Below are 18,889 nucleotides of genomic sequence, written 5' to 3'. Positions count from 1 at the left end.
TTTTCTCTCAATGTCTCTGCCTTTTTATAAGGACACGAGGCATCCTGGAGTACCAACCACAGGCTGGTGTGAGGTATTCCTCAGAACCACATCTGCCATTACCCCTATTTCCAAATAAAGCCATTTACTTAAGTATAGGAAAGTAGAACCTCAACATATTTTTTTTGGGGATATAACAAACCCATTTCAGACTAATGGAGCCTTGATTTGGGGGTGGGCCACCCCAATCAAGGTAGCCGCCCTAGCTTTGCCCACGTAGAATATAGCTGACTGATAAAAGTGTAAACAGAAGTGCTGTATGGTAAGTTGTAGAAATTTTCTCTAAGTATCAATATCCCTATACCCTTGGCCAGTTTTCTTCCTTCCTGCTTCAAAGATTAAGGTGATGGGTTAAGGCAAGGACATTTTACTCTTTTTTTTTTTTTAACTTTTTTTTTTTTAGATTTATTTATTTATTTATACAAGCACTGGGTACAGTCAGAAGCACGGGCGGGTGAGAGAATTCACCAGAGCCAGAGCGGGGAGCAGAGCAGGCAGAAGGACCGAAGTATACTGCTGAGGGGAGCAGCGGGCGGCAGGAGAGGGGAGTGGACCCTCCTCCGGTGGCCGGGGAGCAGCCGGGGATCGAACCGGGGCTGCAGAGGCTGCGGGCAGCTTCGCAACACAGCGCTCAACCGCTGCGCTACCCGGGAGGCCCAAGGACATTTTACTTTTATAGATAGAAAGGAGGAATGAGCATGATTTAGAAGCAGACCTGATTGAGTTTTTGGGGCACCCCAGGCTAGATGTTAACATGGTACTCTTCCAAAAAGATAATGCAGAAATCCCAACCTGCAGCCTGCTCACTAATGCATTTTTTTAAAGTTGAATTAAAATACATTTATGTAGGGCATGTACAATATTTCTGCATACAGCCAACCAGGCCCTACTACCTCATATCTAGCTTTAACTAATTATTATATATGTTTGGCCTCCTTAGGAACTCAATTTTAGATCCCTGGCATAGTTTTACAATTTGTGGCATAGAGACTGGAGGTAATGAAGGAGAGAGACACCCTTGAGGTGGTGTCTGCCTCTTCCCTACGGCTTAGAGCAATTTAGTTCCACTCCAAACTCTTAGACTGCATTCAGCAAAGCAAAGCTCTGCAACTGCCCTGACAGAGAAGACATTTAGAACAATTTACTGTTGTTCTAGAATACTTTAGGAGGTCTCTCTCACCATCATCCCATCCACCAAAGTCGTTTATGAAAATGTTTCTTCTAAGAACACAGTATCCTCCCTGAGAATTCTGTTAAGTGGATAACCTTCAAATTGTCACACATAGAGGGTGATTTTAGCACCATTAAGAGACTGGTACTCCCAGGCCATCTGTCTCCTCTAATGTAGATCACTGGTGCTGTTTCCAGAGATTAGGGATTCTGAAGAGGGAGCAGTTTTGAGACAGAAATAATAAGGAAAATGAGCACATCTGGAATCTGAACCAACAGTATAAGCCAACCCCGAGGATGTTTCAGGGTAGGAAAAGCCCATCCAACATCAAGTCAAAGTGGACTTACATTGAGTCCCACCGGACAAATTGGGTTTGGATTTAGGCACCAGAAGATGAGAACTGCAAGCAAGATGAGTAGCTTTGCCAAGTGCAGATTGACAGATCGAGGGAGTGAGAGGGTGTTTTACATCTGTATGAGAACTGTCCTGCACACACCCTTATCTTAACACTACATTTTCAAAAACCTTCCCGTGACTCTCTAAAGAATCCTTGACATTCCGGGCCTCCCCTGGTGGTGCAGTGTTTGAGTGCTGGGTTGCGAGGCTGCCCGCAGCCTCTGTAGCGCCAGTTCGATCCCTGGCCACCGGTGAGGGTCCCACAAAAAAAAAAAAGAATCCTTGACATTCCAAAATCTCGTAAGCAAAAACACCCATTTTGAAGTCAGAGAAAACTTGCAACCAGTACCATCAGCACTAATACCAGGAGCTGCTGCTCATTGGATCTGTAAAAAATAACTCTTCTGATTAGCAGGAAAGAAATCCAGCTAATTAACTACATTGACATTATTTCATATCTAAAGCAACTTAAAAAATCTGTAATGAGCATCAATTGTTGGACAAAATGGTTTTTTCCAGTTTCTCCTACTTAAATCTTAATATTTCTCAACAATCCTAAGGCAGAAGAGGCACCTCACCTCACTTAGACATGCGAGAAAAAAATATATGCAAACGATAAAAGGGGACATTCTTCACTGGTGTGAGTTACAAACAGTCCTTAAAAAGGACCATTTTCAATTCAAAATGTAGTGTATTTATAATAATAAAACAACCTAAATATTCCCAAACAGAGAAAATTTTAAATAAAATGTATGCTGATATTATGCCACATTACACAATTATGAAACATGATATTTACAGAGAGTTTTAAATAATAAGGGAATATCTTACCAAATTTAAAGCAAAAAAAAAATCTGTCAAGTATGTATTATAGAGACTGGTAGGTAGAGGCTAAAATGTTTGTAGTATTTTTTTTTTTTTTAAGATTTATTTTATTTATACAAGAGCCAGGGTACAGGCCAGATGCGCGGGAGGGTGGGAGAATTCACCAGAGCCAGAGCGGGGAACCAAACAGGCAGACCGATGAAATACACTGCTGAGGGGAGCAGCGGGCGAGACAGGAGAGGTCTGCTCGCCATGTGGGTTGCTCTGAGGCTTAGGCTGGCAGGGATCAAACTGGCACTGCAGAGGCTGCAGAGAGCTTCACAGCGCAGCGCTCAACTGTCTGTGTCAGCAGGGAGGCCCTGCTTATGGCATTTTCTTTGGGTGGTGAAAATAGTTTTTTTCTAAACTGTCCTATGTCAATATCATGAACATATTACCTTTATAACGAAGAAAAATAAACAATCAAAAGGCATCTTTTCTGTAATACCTAGGGAATTTTTTTTGAACTTCTCAAAGTGTCACATTTCAAATATGAAGTTGAAAAAGTGATTTGTCCAAATGTATTGATATGGTTAGAAAGTGTTGATCTAATGTGAACCCAGAACCAAAAAAAATGCCTAAATATTGCATAGCAAAAGGATATGGTAAACACAAGTCTCCCCTTAATTTTTAAACAAAGACCCATGGCTGTATGAAGTTGGTGTCTTAGGATACAGAGGGATTATCATCACCAATATATCACACACCCCCTCCAAAAATAAATAAAAAGTCCGTGTTGATTTTTAGAAGAACTTCAACAGTATCTTTAAGCCCTGTAAAGGCTGCGTTAAAGTTCTTACTGATATAGTCACAAATGGCCAGTCTCTCAGATAGGCATTAACAAACAAAGAATACTAATGTAACTATAAACTAAAAGAAGGTCCTGCCATCTTCAATTGGGAAACATGCTTCCATGGGCAAGACTCTTTTTTTTTTCTTTTTAAAAAAGATTTATTTATTTATGCATACAAGAACTGGGGTACAGGCCACAGGTGTGGGAGGTGAGAGGATTCACCAGACAGAGTGGGGAGCAGAACAGGTGGACTGATTGAAATACACTGCTGAGGGGAGCAGCGGAGGGTCAGGAAAGGTCTGCTGTGCCATATGGTTAGCTCCCTGGCTGGGGATCGAACTCGTGCTGCAGTGGCTGCGGATCCTTCATAGGTTGCGTCTTAACCCCTTGCGCCACCAGGGAGGCCCAGAATAAGACTCTTTCCATCCCCAGTAACTGTATGGTAAAATAAAAAATTAAAAAGTGACATGCAGCTACATCTTCTATACAATGAAAGCATTATGCTCTAATTTAAATGTAAAATCATCCTGTAAATGCGCAGCAATGAATTATATTAGAATTCACTAGAAAGGGATTGCCTTTGACTGAATGAAATTTTAAGAGCAATAATAACTCCATTGTATTTTTTTTAAGATTTATTTATTTATTTATACAATCACTGAGTACAGTCAGAAGCGCGGGAGGGTGAGAGAATTCACCAGAGCCAGAACGGGGAGCAGCGCAGGCAGAAGGACCGAAGTACACTGCTGAGGGGAGCAGCGGGAGGCAGGAGAGGTCTGCGCGCCATGTGGGACCCTCCTCCGTTGACCGGGAGCAGCCGGGGATTGAACCAGCGCTGCAGAGGCCACGGGCAGCTTCGCCACCCAGCGCTCAACCGCTGCGCCACTGGGGAGGCCCTCCATTGTATTTTTTATATTAAAAAAGCACAATCTCGTGCAGAGGTAAAGGTGTTTAAAGATACCTTTAAAACATGACTATTAGATGGGGTTTAAAAAGCAAACAGAGTCACTAGGACATGTTGATATATACTTATAATGAAGTGCAAAAATTGTGGACTGACAGTCTCATAAAATCTTTGAATGGAGGTTTATGCAAATGTTTTTATTCGTGAAGAAAGGCACAAAATTTATCATGTTTAGCAAATCACAAAATAACAAAGCAAACTCATTAGAATATACCCAAAGCTCTTCAGTGCTATAGTTATTTATTGAGAAAGTGACTACCAAAAAAATGCCTGCATGAAAATAGTATATTTGTTGTGATAGGGACAGGGAGTCATATTAATCATTTTCTAAAATGCAAGGTAGACAGGGTATATCAAACGTTTATAATAGTACATTGTGGTATAATGTTATTTAGTTCCAAAACAAATTTGTGTTTTGAAAGTAATTTGTGGTTTGAACTTAATTTTTTTTTTGATGAAATTACTTTAATGTTGGTTGTTAAGACTTTCTTATCAATATAGAAATATGCAGGATGCTGTCAGCTAAACTGTGCTATTGAGTGCTTGACAAGAGCAAAGTACATCACTGATGTACAGCATCCATCACGTGACTGTCATTTTTAACTTTAAAGATCCAAAGAGTGTGAGGACTTATTTAGAATGCACAGTCTGGGTAAGGCTACTATTTGCTGACTTAAATAGCAGCAGTCTGAGGAAGATCTAGAGACACTCGCTCCTGTCTTGATGAGAGACTCCTGCAGACAGTTGTGCATTGTCTGTTTCTTGCCTGGGCAAGCTACTCTTTTCAAGTAGGAGCTCAAGCCTTGTAACTGTGCCTTCATAGCAGACTGTCATGCCTGCCAATGTGGTGTCTATGCCCACTAGCTCTGTAATGCAGCAGGGAGGGAGCTAAGCTATCAGTTGAAAGCACTGACTCTCCCCAGTACCAACTTGTAGAAAGGTAAACCTCAACTAAATATGGACTTTGTTTCTTTCATCTCCCTTCTGTCTGGAAAAACACCATAAGCAATCCATTCTTAGTTTGGATTATATTCTTTCTGTACTGACTAGATAAGAGATATTATCCTGTATGCTACTGACTTGAAATGTTATTATTATAGATTATTTATCTGACAGTGAATCTATGTTAAATAAATCATTGGCAAAGACAATCTCAGTCTTTTAGCAATAATGTCTGCTTCCCCTGCAAACAAAACAAAACATAAATCAACTCATATAACTTTATTAAGATCTTAGCAAAGTAGGTTTTCAGGAGTACCAATTTTTAAATTTTGCAACAGTTGGGCATATAGCATGAATACACAATTTAAAGATTGACCCACATTTTACATGAAGATAAGATAAAGCAAATTGTCAATAACTTTATTCAAGAAGGATTTTGGCATTATCTTGATTTTTGTGACATCAATGTCTATTATCATAACTACAAAAACAAAAAAATAGAAAAGATCAGGAAAGTACTCATGAGTTGCCACTTTCATTTTACCTCTAACACTCTGCTTCCCCTGCCCCCTCAACACACATTCTCTGACTCAGAGACTATTTGGAGAGGGCACCTGTTTTAAATGGACACACAGGAAATACCTATGTGGACTTTTCAGTCTGACCCTACATCTTGGTTGGCTGAAATGTGATCATGATTTAAAAAAAAAAAAATTGCTGCCCACAGACTGATGCAACTTGTGTGACAACATTTACTGGAAGCTTAAGTTTATATTTATTTTCCTTCCATTCAACCCTGGATTGTAGTGTAGGAAAAAAATAAGCCAAAGGGCAACACCAGTTTAACCCTCAAAAAATTAGTATTAAATTTCCCACACAGATTTAACATTCCAACTCACAATGATTCATTTTAAGCTGTATGTTATCTTAAGAAGCAGAAAGTTGTCTGCCATATCCATCTTTAAAAACTTTATCTATAAACTGTTGAAAATTCAATGTCTTGTTTTCTTATATATCGACAGGATATTTATTACCTCCCTTGTGAATAAATGCAAGGCAGTGTGTCCCCTGGACTAGAATTTATAAGGGGATTTCAGGTTAATTAGCAGCAGTCTACGGAAATACCCAGTGGGGTCCAATATAACGCAAACCACTCAGAGACGACGGGCTGGAGGTTTACACCCCAGGTTCACGCCTGCACCCGCCCCTAGGCTCAGAGCACCCCACTTGGCCACCAGCCACTACCCCAAGGAGCTCTGCCTCAGTTCCCCGGGCTGGAAAGTGTTGACCTTGAGGTCACCTCCTTCACGGCAGGTTTCCAGTCTGGCCCTCGCCCCCGCCTGGCCTCGCCCAGGCCAGAACCACAGGCCACGGCTCCGCAGCTCCGCGAGCATTTTCCAGCCCCGGGCGCACGCGGAGGCCGAACGCCCACCCTCCCGGGGCGCCTGCGGGGCTCCCCCGGCCGCGTCCCCCCGGACCCGCGAAGTCCAGGGCAGAATGACGAGGATGACGACAGAGCTGACGCCACGGCTCCGGGCCCGGGCCGCCGGGACTGCCCGCCGACGCCGCCCCGCCCGCGCAGGTCGCCCGGCGCTCGCGGTCGCGCGGGTCCCTCGGGGCGCACCCGCCGCCCCTCCCCGCCCCGCCCCGCCCCCCGCCGGCCGCGCCCCTCTTCCCACGGCGCCCGCCCTTACGCGCCCCGCGCCTCCGGCCCGCCCTCCTCGCCGCCTGGCCCGCCCGGCCTTGGGGGAACATGGCGCTCGTCCCCTGTCAGGTGCTGCGGGTGGCCATCCTGCTGTCCTACTGCTCCATCCTGTGCAACTACAAGGCCATCGAAATGCCCTCGCATCAGACCTACGGAGGGAGCTGGAAATTCCTGACGTTCATTGATCTGGTAAGGCCATACTCTTCCCTCCCCCGCCCTCCCTGCACCCCACCCTGTGTGTATTTGTGGGCGCACGAGCACCTGCGCGCGTGCGCGCCTCCAGCAGCTACCCGGTTCCTCGCCTCTTCCGCAGTGGTTGCATCTAAAGGCCTGGCTGCCTCCGTGGCAGCATCTTCGGAACCACCCAGTGGTGCCTGGTAGCTGGGGCACGTGTGTAGGTGGGGCGCAGCCGGTGGTGGGCTGTTTGGAGGGGAACACAGATCTGCTTCTGAGAGGTGACACTGGAAGATTCTCAACTAAGCAAACAGATCGACGACCTTTCATCAAGAATGAACTCTGACCCTTTCACCTTCACGCACAAGGTGCTTGCCAGAACATCCACCGTGGGATCAAGTTCCAACAGAAGGGAGCTGGGTATTGCCAAATTAGTTGGTACTGCCTCTGAAAGGACCAAAATCTTCCTGATAAAGAAGAGAAAGCATTTAATAAAGTCTTCTTTGCGTCTGTTTTTCCCCATTGTCAGTGATTTACTTCCAAACTCCTCCCAACGCCCCCAAACCACTGGGGAGAGAGATTTTCAAAATGCATTCCCGTAGGGCTTTGTAGTCTTTGTCTACCCACGTGAACATTTTCAGTCATTGCATAAGCAACTCCTCAGTTGGCCTTGGACCTAGGCAATTGAAATTATTTCTTGGTTACCTTTTTAAAAATATTTGTCCATTCCTGGTACTAAAAGGGCCAGAGAATCGAAGCTTCAGCCTGAGGATCATGATGATATATAGGGTGGAAGTTAGGAACTTCAGGGTGAAAGTAATTCATTTACTGGGTCAGACACACTGAATGATGATCAAATAGAGATAGAGAGTGAAAGCTAAATTGTCCAGTTCTAGGGACTAGAGAAAATGTAGCATCAGTTCCTAGGATGCTAGAACTGTCTGTCCAAGATCATATACCAGCTTGGCTGCACAAGATCAAAATGATCTTCCATTTTGATCAAGAGAACATGATACCTGGTTTAAGAAATATACTCACAGGGGTTTTGCTTAGAAATACCATCTTGTATTTGTATTATATTTGATGCTTTCAGAGAGGAATTTAAGTTCCTTTCATGTGCACAGAACCTGGGCCACACAAGATTTCCCAGGGTATAGAGTGTTTCAAGGGTTTCAATTTTCAGATGCTCATCTTCCATCTCTCTCTCTCTTTTTTTTTTTATTGAAAGTGATCCGCCACTGATGGTGGGTGATGTCTGCCAGTTTTCCTTGCTTCCCATTCATGTGAGAGGAGCACATGACCAGACTCTGTACTGTATTAATCTGTTCCTTTTGACAGTCAAAACATAGTTGTCACTAGGATTACCTTCATGTTTGATTGAACGATGAAGTTAGAGTTGTTTTCACAAAGTCTTATTGGGTCGATTGGCTTGTCAGTGAGAATTGGTTCTGCCAATGATGTTTATCATGGACATTTGCCATCAATGGAGCTAAATCTGCACCCCTGAGTTTCTGATAAATATGAATCAGAAAATTCTAAATCACATCTCATTTTCAAAAGTCAAACTTAGTGTTTAGATGTTACTGAAAAACATGTGAGTAGATTTTCAAAATTCTTTCAGGAACAAGGTGAATAAAATTCCTTTGAGGTCACTGCCTTATCTCATTCCTCTGCTAGACCTCAGTTAGAGGTGGTCGGTCCATTCACTTGTTGCCAAGGAGCAATACTGAGCTAAATAGTTGGTGGTGACCCCACCAGAGCCACAGGGACTATAAACAGTTCTCAGAGCAGCAAAGTGTTAGGTAGCTTAGGGGTCAGCAGGTGAGAGGGGTAGAAATTGGTCCGCCCAGACCAGTATTGGTTTACCCAGAAAAGATAACTACTTCTCAGTTAGCTTTGCTTACTGTGTGAGCCTTACAAGTCTCACATGAAATAATATATTTTTCATAACCTTTACTTGACATGAAATATAGCAATTTGACTCTTTAAACTATCAGATGGCTTGTATTTATATAACACTTGATGATTGGAATTATGTATCTTAAATAATACTAAATCACCATAAACAGACTCTTGGCTACCAGAATTTGGGGCACAAATTCAAATTTGAAACTTTTACTTTGTCTCTTATTTAGAATACAGTGGTATAGAGGATTCAGCCCCTTCAGAATTTTTGCTCTTGGTGGCTCTTGATTAGAACATAATAGTTAGCATTAACCAGGAGTTTCTGTGAGAAAGCATTTCAAAAATATATTCATAAAAATAGTCGAAGTTTTTTTTTACTTATTATTATTATTAGAAGTTTACAGTCTTTAGAGCTTATGCCTTGTACAGGTGTTAAAACAACCAACCTGTCAATCCCTAGCAATAGCATGGGAAAATTAAACTATTATAACTTAACTTTTTAGTTAACTTGTAACTTTTTAAAATGTTTGACTTTTCAAGGTTTTTAATGATTAAAAATGATATAGAATGTATAATTGGTGCCTTGTAATTCTAATCTTTTAATAATTCTAAGCTTATTAGAGTAGTTTTGAAAGAGAGTTTAGCTTCTTAAAATTTTAATGAGAAGGGCTTTTCTTTATAGCTAACTTGGATTGCAGAGTCAGGGAATACATTCTAGTGGCCACAGTCCAATTCCATGTTCTATGGCATCAGTTTACCAGAACATAGGCCGGGAATCTCAGGTTAAATGTATACAAGAGCAGATGATGATGTGGCAGTGACCAGCCCAGCTCTATCCATATCTCTCTTTAAGCATGAGGGTCATCTTAGAGTTGGAGCTCTGGTTAAAATCTGAAACTCAAGCTGTTGCTGTCAGTAAACTTACTTTGTTATTACCAAACAGCTTCTTTCCCTAGCCTTGAAAATCTGGAAGGGAACTAAAGTGCTTCAAAAAATTCAAGTATGGAACTGGAAATTGAGTGCTGTTTTGGTGTGAGAGGAGACTAATGGGACTCCAAAGATGTCTAGAATCTGTGAATGTGTTATATGGCAAAAAGGAATTGAGATAGCCAATAAGTTAACTTTAAAATAGGGTGATTGGGCCCTCCCCGGTGGCGCAGCAGTTGAGCGCTGGGTTGCAAAGCTGCCCGCAGCCTGGCTGCACCGGTTCGATCCCTGGCTGCTCCCTGGCCACCGGGGGAGGGTCCCACATGGCGCTCAGACCTCTCCTGCCACCCGCCCGCTGCTCCCCTCAGCAGTGTGCTTCGGTCCTTCTGCCTGCTCTGCTCCCTGCTCTGGCTCTGGTGAATTCTCTCACCCTCCCACGCTTCTGACTGTACCCAGTGCTTGTATAAATAAATAAATAAATCTTAAAAAAAAAAAAAAAAGAAAAGAAAATAGGGTGATTATTCTGAATTATTCAGGTGGTGCCAGTGTAATCACAGGAGTTCTTAAAAGGGAGGGAGCAGAAGACTCAGAGGAAGATAGAACATGAAAGATATCACAGAAATATGACATTGTTGGCTTTGAAGATGGATGAAGGGGCTGAGAGCCAAGGCATGAAGGAGGTATCTCAAAGTTAAAAGGACAAGGAAAGTTTCACCTTGAGCCTCCAGAAGTATCATGGCCTTTATGATATCTTGGTTAGCCCTGTGAGACCTGTTTTGGATTTCTGATTTCCAGAATGATAAAATAGCATATGTGTGTCATTTAAACCACTGAATTTATGGCAGATTGTTACAGCAGCAATAGAAAATGAGTATCCTTGGCTTTAAATTCGCTAACCTAGAAAAAAAAAATGTTGTACTTACGTAGTGATTCAACCTGGTTTTTTATATATATTAGATAACTTTTTAATTTTACCCTTAACTAAAATACAGATTTTTGCCTATTTTATCTCTTAAACTCTGCAGAAGGGACATAGATGTAACAATGGATGATATGACCATCTATAAAACTAAACAACTTTGGAAAAGCTAGGTCTTTTCCTTACCATGAAGCAATTTAAATATTGCTATATACAACATGCCTTGCCAGGAGAAAGAATACTCCTAACAGGAAATAAGCTGGGAAGAAAGAAAATTTAAGCTGATGTTCAAATTATTTCCTTAACCAACATCACAGCAAATGAATTTTCTTCAAATGATGCAGATTCGAACATTTATTCACTAAGGATAATTCCTCAAGTTACATAATAATTGTCTCCAAGGATAATAAAAATGAGTATTCAGAATAAAAGCAGCATATATATGTATATATACAAAAGTGTATCTGTGCGTTTGAGTGTGTGTATGAAAAAAAAGGCAACTGTATATTAAGACCTCAAAATAGCACTGGAGTATAATAGATATTTAATAATCATCTGGGTATATGGCAGCTTCCCAAATTTTCAATGTTCTATTTCTTCTTAAAACATTAAAAAATAGAGGGATTTTTGAAATACATCAACCAAGACTTTCTTCAAATATATATGGTTGAATATCTAACACACAAAACAGAATCAACTTCTTTGAAAAATGTGAACTGGACATTGGTCATTAAAAACTAAATTAATAGGTAAATTAATAGATGTTGGATTTAAGATGGTTTGCTTTTTAAAGATAGAAAAAACAAGATGAGTACCCCATTTGCTCTAGCTAATGGGACTCCCCAGTTTGAGAGTTGTCATGTCGCAGGGTTCTATTGAGCTCACTATTTCTCTTGTACTGACTTTTCATTCACACATTAGTAGAGTATTATTAAAGCCCTTCCTTCTCAAAGTGTGGCCTGAGGACCAGCAGGATAGACCTTTTCTGGGAGCCTGTTGGAAAAGTGGAACCTCCAGCCCCACCCAGACCTCCTGAATCAGATGCTAAACTTTAGCAAAATCTTTAGGAGATTCTTCTGTGCATTCTAGTGTGATAAATACTTCTCTAGGCCACAGTGCTTTCGATTCATAATTTCATCTAAAATGGTTTGTAGGACACAGTCTCAATATATTAATTCTATTAACTATATATTTAAGGTGACTTTTGCTAACAATGTAATTAAAAACATGTAAAAAGTTACAACTTAAAAAAAAGAAAAATTATGTATTAGGCACCAGGGAGAAGTTATTTCATGCACTTGAAGGACAAATTTAGCTAATCTTCAGGGTAACCAAGGTGAAAAGGCGTACATATTTGACTGCCTTGTCCTTAGTGTCATAATAAAGGAAACATAGCCATTTATTAGGAAATATATGCTTCTTTCCAAGCACTGATTTTTTTCAAGGTTTTTATAACTTAAATCACCATACCAAGAACACCGGTAGTATATTAGATTTATGCCTTTGATTGGTGTTTAGCAGAATAGATAGAAATATTCATATAGCTGATATTTCTTATATCGTGATTGTACAAAAGTCAAACATGGTCTTTTATTTTGACTGGGTAAAGGTTTTTGTAGAGGTTTAAGGTAATATAATCTAAGTACTTATTTTTATCTAAATCCCTATTGCAGAAGAATTTAAGAAAACCACAGAGGGAGCAGGATAAATAAAGGCCTAGATGTGGAAAAGCTTGGGGTGTTCAAAGAGCAGGAAATGGTCAAATATACCTGGAGGATATATTTTTTGCTTTTAGACATACTAGGAATTTTTGACATTTAAAAAATGTTCAAAAGGCAGAATAAACTGCTTAAGTATACTGTATAATACATTTGAGCTTGTCTTATATTTACTTATATACTTATTATAAAATACATTCTTGACTCTAGCTCATGGCTTAATTCTAAATCAGAAATAAAATATCTTGAGATTCTGTATGTCATTATGTAACTGTAGTACTTAAGCTTTGCCAGTCAAAGCCACAGACTGCCATGAGAAGGCCAGCAGTTCACTGAACACTCAGTGAACAAAATTAGGTAGTTTTTTTTGTGTGTGGGTATTATATCAAGAGGGTGAAAATGCACTTTTTTTTTTTCCAGTACAATCACACTTGACCCTAATATGTGGCACTAAAGCTAAGGATTAAGTAATGGTTTTTCCTTACCTGGGGGGAAAATGGTGAGTGTAATAATTTGTATAGAATCCTCTCCACCTTCCTTGAAAGTATTTCTTTTGGATGAAACATGAAACAGAGACTGGTCTTGTCAGAATGGGGAAAAGAGTTGATGATAGAATCACCATCCTCTTTCTTAGTTGCAACTGTTATTACACAGTCATCTGACCACTGGTTGAGGTCACTTCTTTCCCCAGCCCTGCCATCCCCCAAGTCTGGTATAACATTTAGCAAAATTGGTAGCTGCTCTTGAGGGTTTTCATTTGTTTCTCTGAGTTCCCTTGAAATGTCATGTTTCTGTGGAAGCGTGAACAATAGTACAATTTTCCATATTGAATCAGATGTTCCTGTGATTCAAGCAGGCTTGGGAAAATCTTACTGGTTCGGATTCTGTACCAACACAGCTTTCTTTTGTGTCTGGCCGCCTGTAGCTAGACCATTAAAAAGAGCATTTCACATTGGCAGTAGGGTGGTCCTGCCATAGTATGGGGAGCACACAACTCTGAGAGACCCCCCCTTGATCAGATCCACTGTGGAGTGGAGCAAGATAAGGGAGGTATCTTCAACAGGCTTGATCAAAATAGGGGCTACTCAAGAGAAAACAGAGAAATTGCTTGAATTTGCAAAGTGACCAGAATACTGTCATTTTCAATCTTGAGAAAATGGGATGTGTTCATTACAGGAATTCTAAAAATTTAGCAGACAATAGTCTAGTCCCTTCATATGGAGACCTGTATGGCTGTGTTGTAAGTAAAAATTTTAATTTCAAAAGCAATGCATGAAATTGTAGAAAATTGGTACAATGTAGGAACCATAGGGAGAAAATATATTCCATCTTAATTCTCCCTAATTTTCAGTGCCTCTCAACATTCTATTGTTTCAAAATTGTATTTATTTCAGGACTTCATACACACACAGAAGCATACAGAGTCAGTCTGCAGAGATATGTATATAGTTTGATTTCAGGAAAATCATCTTTTTTGTAAGCTTATTTTAAAATTACAGAGAAGAATATATATCACTCAGAAACACTAATGTTAGTATTTTTGTCTTTTCCATCTCAGATATATTTTTCTTTAAAACAAGTTTAATGTATACATAAGGCTTTTATCATTTTTTCTAATTTACATACATCAGTATTAATTTGAGTAAACTTACATCTTAACAATATTTCCTCTTCCTATTCATTCACATGGTGTATCTATTTGTTTAGATCTTTCTTTCATTGTTGGGCGTGTGGCTTTTTTTTTTTTTATAGAGGCATGTTTTATTTATTTATTTGTTTGTTTATACATGCACTGGGTACAGTCAGAAGCGCGGGAGGGTGAGAGAATTCACCAGAGCCAGAGCAGGGAGCAGAGCAGGCAGAAGGACCAAAGTACACTGCTGAGGGGAGCAGCGGGCGGGTGGCAGGAGAGGTCTGCGCGCCATGTGGGACCCTCCTCCAGTGTCCGGGGAGCAGCCGGGGATCGAACCGGCGCCGCAGAAGTCGCCGGCAGCTTCGCAACCCAGCGCTCAACCGCTGCGCCACCGGGGAGGCCCTGGGCGTGTGGCTTATTCTTACACATACTTTGTTAAATTTATACACAAGAACTTCTATTAGTGTTATAAGTGATAATTTTAAAAATTAGCCTTTTGTAAACCCTTTTGTATTTAATGGATATGTTTACTGAGGTGATTATTTTTTTTTTAAGATTTATATATTTATGCATACAAGAGCTGGGGTTTAGGCCAGAAGTGTGGGGGAGGGGAGGTTGTGGTGAGAGGATTCACCAGAGACAGAGTGGGGAGCAGAACAGGGAGATCCACTGAAATACACTGCTGAGGGATGCAGTGGGTGAGACAGGAGAGGTCTGCTGCGCTGTATGTGGGTCATCTCCCTGGCCAGGCATCAAACTCGTGCAGCAGTGGCTGATGATAGCTTGATAGTGTTAAGACTTAACCCCTTGCACTATCAGGGAGGCCCCTGAGATAATTTTTGATTTACATCAGTTATAAGACACAGCACAGACAGATCTGTGTAGGCTCCACTATCTCCTCCTTTGGTAACTTCTTGCACAACTGTGCTATAATATTTGTAGTAAAATATAATTAGGATATTGATACTAAGACAATCAAGATACAGAATAGTTCCATCACCAAATGGAAACCTAGCACATGGCATGACTGTCTACATAAATTCTCCTTTATGGCCACACCTACCTTCACCCCCACCCTATCTGTGACCCTTGGCACCCATCAAATCATGACTTTGTAATTTCAAGTATGTTGTCTAAATAGAATCATATACATTTGATTTTTGAAATTGGCTACCCCCCCGTCCCACACAGACTAATTCCCTGGAGATTTACCCAAGATGTTGCATGTATCAGCAGTTCATCTTTTTATGGTATGGTTGTACCTCAATTTGTTTCAACATATACCCATGAAAAGACATCTGGGTTGTTTTCACCTTTGAGCTATTATGAATAAAGCCAATATGAAAAATCATATACAGGTTTTTGTATAAAGATAAGTTTCATTTATTTGGCACTCTTTCTTTGTTAGGATCAAATCATTCAATGTGATGTTTGCTATAGATTTTTTTCACACCTGTCATTTATCAGTTTGGGTATGTTTCCTTCTATTTTTAATTTCCAGATAGACTTTTGAAAAAATAATGAATGGATGCTGAATTTTTGTCATATGCTTTTAACTGAATTTATTTATATGTGTATATGATTTTTTTTCATTGATATGATGAATTACATTGGTTTATTTTTGCATCTTGAACCAGTTTGGCATCTCTGGGGTGAATGTATTTGATGTGATATATTATCTCTTCATGTGTTACTGAATTTGATTCACTAATAATTTGTTGATCTTGCCTCTCTATTCCTGAGGAATAATTATCTGTAGTTTTTTGTTTCTGTTGTTCTTTCACTTTGACATTAGGGTGATGCTGGCCTCATTCCTCTTCCAGGAGGCCAGCATTACCAAGTAAAATTGGTATTATCTCTTTCTGAAATTTTTGGTGAAATTTCTGAATGGAAACCATTGGGCCTAGAGTTTTCTCTCCTGGAAAGTTTCAACCACAAATATAACTTTGTTGATTTCAAATATAGGACTTTTTAGATTAGCTTTTTCTTTTGAGATTTGGTAATTTATGTCTTTCAAGGACTTTGTCCATTTCATCAAGTTCCGCATTTCTCTCTTAAATTACTGTAGCAATACGGTCTGTAGTGATCATCACATTTCATTCCTGGTATTGGTAATTAGTGTCTTACTTCTTTATCTTCAACACTCTGCAATTCTCCTCAGTGGGAATGAGAGGCTGTAGTCAACTTTCTCCCTCTTGGCTGGTACTGGAAGTAGCTTTCATGGAACTTTAATACCTGTTTATTTCCACCTAGAATATTTTGCAAAAATATTTCCCATGCCATCATGCATTTTTTTCCACAGATCATTTTTAAAGACTGTGTATTCCTTCATGTGAGTGTTTCTATTGATCGTCTTCATGGACATATGAAAGATATCTCTTTACATACATCTGTGATTACAAAGTTAAATTTTTTTAAAGATTTATTTATTTATACAAGAACTGGGGTTGCAGGCCAGAAATGCAGGGGGGTGACAGGATTCTTCTGAGACAGAGTGGGGAGCAGAACAAGTGGATCCACTAAAATACACTGCTGAAGGGAGCAGCGGGTGAGACAGGAGAGGTCTGCTGCACCATGTGGGTTAGTTCCCTGGCTGGGGATTGAACTTATGCTGCAGTGGCTGTGGTAACTTCATAGTGCTGTGTCTTAACCCTATAAGGGTAAATTTTTAGAGGTGAAATTGCCTTACTAAAGTTTTAAGAAAATATCTTAATTTTAAATCAATCAATTTACACTTTCACACCAATATTTAGTGTTTATTTCTCTGTATTCCTACTAACATTATGAATACAGAAGTAATGCCATGACCACTGAAGGTATTTCAACCTTACCATCTTTTCTGATGGATGCCTTGCAGAATGTCTCCACATACCTCATGAATTTAAGTGACTAGTTATTTTTGACTCTGTTTATAAAACCCAGCTATACCTGACACATTTAGTTGAGACTTGAGCCAAACATAAATCTTCAAGTGCTTAATTAGGATCGAATTAACATGGGTGAAGTGAGTGAAAATAGCTTTCTATGTACACTCATCATATGCTTGTGCATCAATGCTTGTGCATTCCATTCATCTTGCATTAACATACTTCAACTGAGTCATGAGTGATTTATTAGATCCCATTTAAAAAGTCAAATGAGGAGTTTGAAGAAAGTGTATTTGTTAGACCGTTGCATCTCCTTTTCTTTGTAATTGCACTTACACATCTTCTAAAGCACACAGGAATATGTTCTTTGCAGAAGAGGTCACTTTGGTATCAGCCTGGTTCATGGCCAAGAAGAGATGGCACACTCTTTTGGGTAATTTGAGTAAGTTTCATAAAGTTATGGTCTACAGGAAGAGTGGGTAGTAATCTTAAATTAGACACAAAATTTGTGGGGTGCTAACAGGGGCAGGTTACCACTGTTGCCTGAGCATGCAGGGACTCGTAAGGGAGTGAGGGAATCAAACAGATAACCCAAGTTTCTTTTCTTCCTTCTGTTAGGCTCCTGTCAGTTAACCTATCAGAAGTCAGAGAGTAAAAAAGTCTCTTCATATAGTGCACAAAGATCTACCAAAGTGCATATAGGAATAGCTATGGCATTTATTTCCTTACCACAAATAGAGTCAGAAATTTCAGGCTGATTTGCAACCAATTGCATATGATGACAGAACATCCCTGTGACCCAAGATATTTATAGTTGAATATGTAAAATGATAATTCTTGAAATAGGACTTTTTAGCAAAATATACTGTCAATTTATTGAAGAAGTATATGCTGCATATTAAATACTCATTTAATAGAGGCATAAAGCCTAAGAGATAGTGCTTGGGTTCAGAAATAAGAATGAATTTGAATCCCAACCTTTCCATCTACCAATGTCTGACTCTGGATAAATGTATTGCCTTCTCTAAGGTCTATTTTTTGTTTGTTTGTTTGTTAATTGGAATACGTACCTATCCCATAGAATTGTTGTGAGGATTAGTTGAGATAATGTGTGTCAATTGCATAACCCAAAGGCCTGGCTCATACAAGCTACTGAACAAATGTTATATGTTATTATTCTAATTGTTACATACATACTTGTGACCAAGGACAAGAACTATGATTTGAGAGGATTTGGATCATTTTAGAATGAAACTAATTACTTAAGTATGATGTTCAGAAAGAGAGTTTAGTAATTATAGGTACAGACTCTGGAGTAAGATTTCCTGAGTTTGCAGCCTAGTCCTGTCTCTGACTGTTTCCTTGGACAAGTCACTATGTCTTAGTTTCTTCATTTGAAAATTGGGGATGAGAGAAATACATATATAAAAGGAAAAGATAAAACTTCATAATAAAACTTCATAATAATGTAAAAGAAATTAGAATTAACAAACAACCCAGCTCCCGAATCTGAGAGAATATTTGTCCCATGAAATCATTTTCAAATAAGTAGTTGATAGTCACTGATATCTGCTGGTATAAAATCTGAAGCACTGAAACCTATTTCCTGTTACTGGTTCAGGAATGACTATCTGGAAAAACTTCCTTATTTCTTAGGGTGGTTGATATAGGAGCCCAATAGTTGCCTGATTAGTAAGTGTAAAACCCAGAACACGACTGGGCAGGAAGTAGGAAAGGGACTGAGAGAAGCACATTGCATCCCAGGAGGTGAAATATATGCAAGCATATATTAACAGTAGTGCTTTCTGAGCTTGATAGTTTCTTTTTAATGTACTTTTATTACTTTTAGAGTGTCAAAGAACTAACCTATGA

At 39.8% G+C, this 18,889-nt stretch overlaps 1 protein-coding gene across 4 annotated transcripts in view; it reads left to right on the top strand.

Moving 5' to 3' along the window:
• Positions 1 to 6,922: 6,922 nt before the first annotated feature.
• The window catches only part of AIG1 (androgen induced 1), a gene marked incomplete at both ends in the record, with an annotated part of 218,170 nt that continues 206,203 nt past the window's right edge, over positions 6,923 to 18,889 (top strand). For all 4 annotated transcript variants that reach the window (XM_084227778.1, XM_084227777.1, XM_084227776.1 and 1 more), the window contains one exon: positions 6,923 to 7,063. In XM_084227778.1, coding sequence (XP_084083904.1) covers positions 6,923 to 7,063 — 141 coding nt within the window. The remainder of the gene's footprint in view (positions 7,064 to 18,889) is intronic.

The sequence above is a fragment of the Talpa europaea genome, assembly GCF_964194135.1.
Source record: "Talpa europaea genome assembly, chromosome: 2".
NCBI lineage: Eukaryota > Metazoa > Chordata > Mammalia > Eulipotyphla > Talpidae > Talpa > Talpa europaea.
This window is presented reverse-complemented; position numbering and strand designations above follow the sequence as displayed.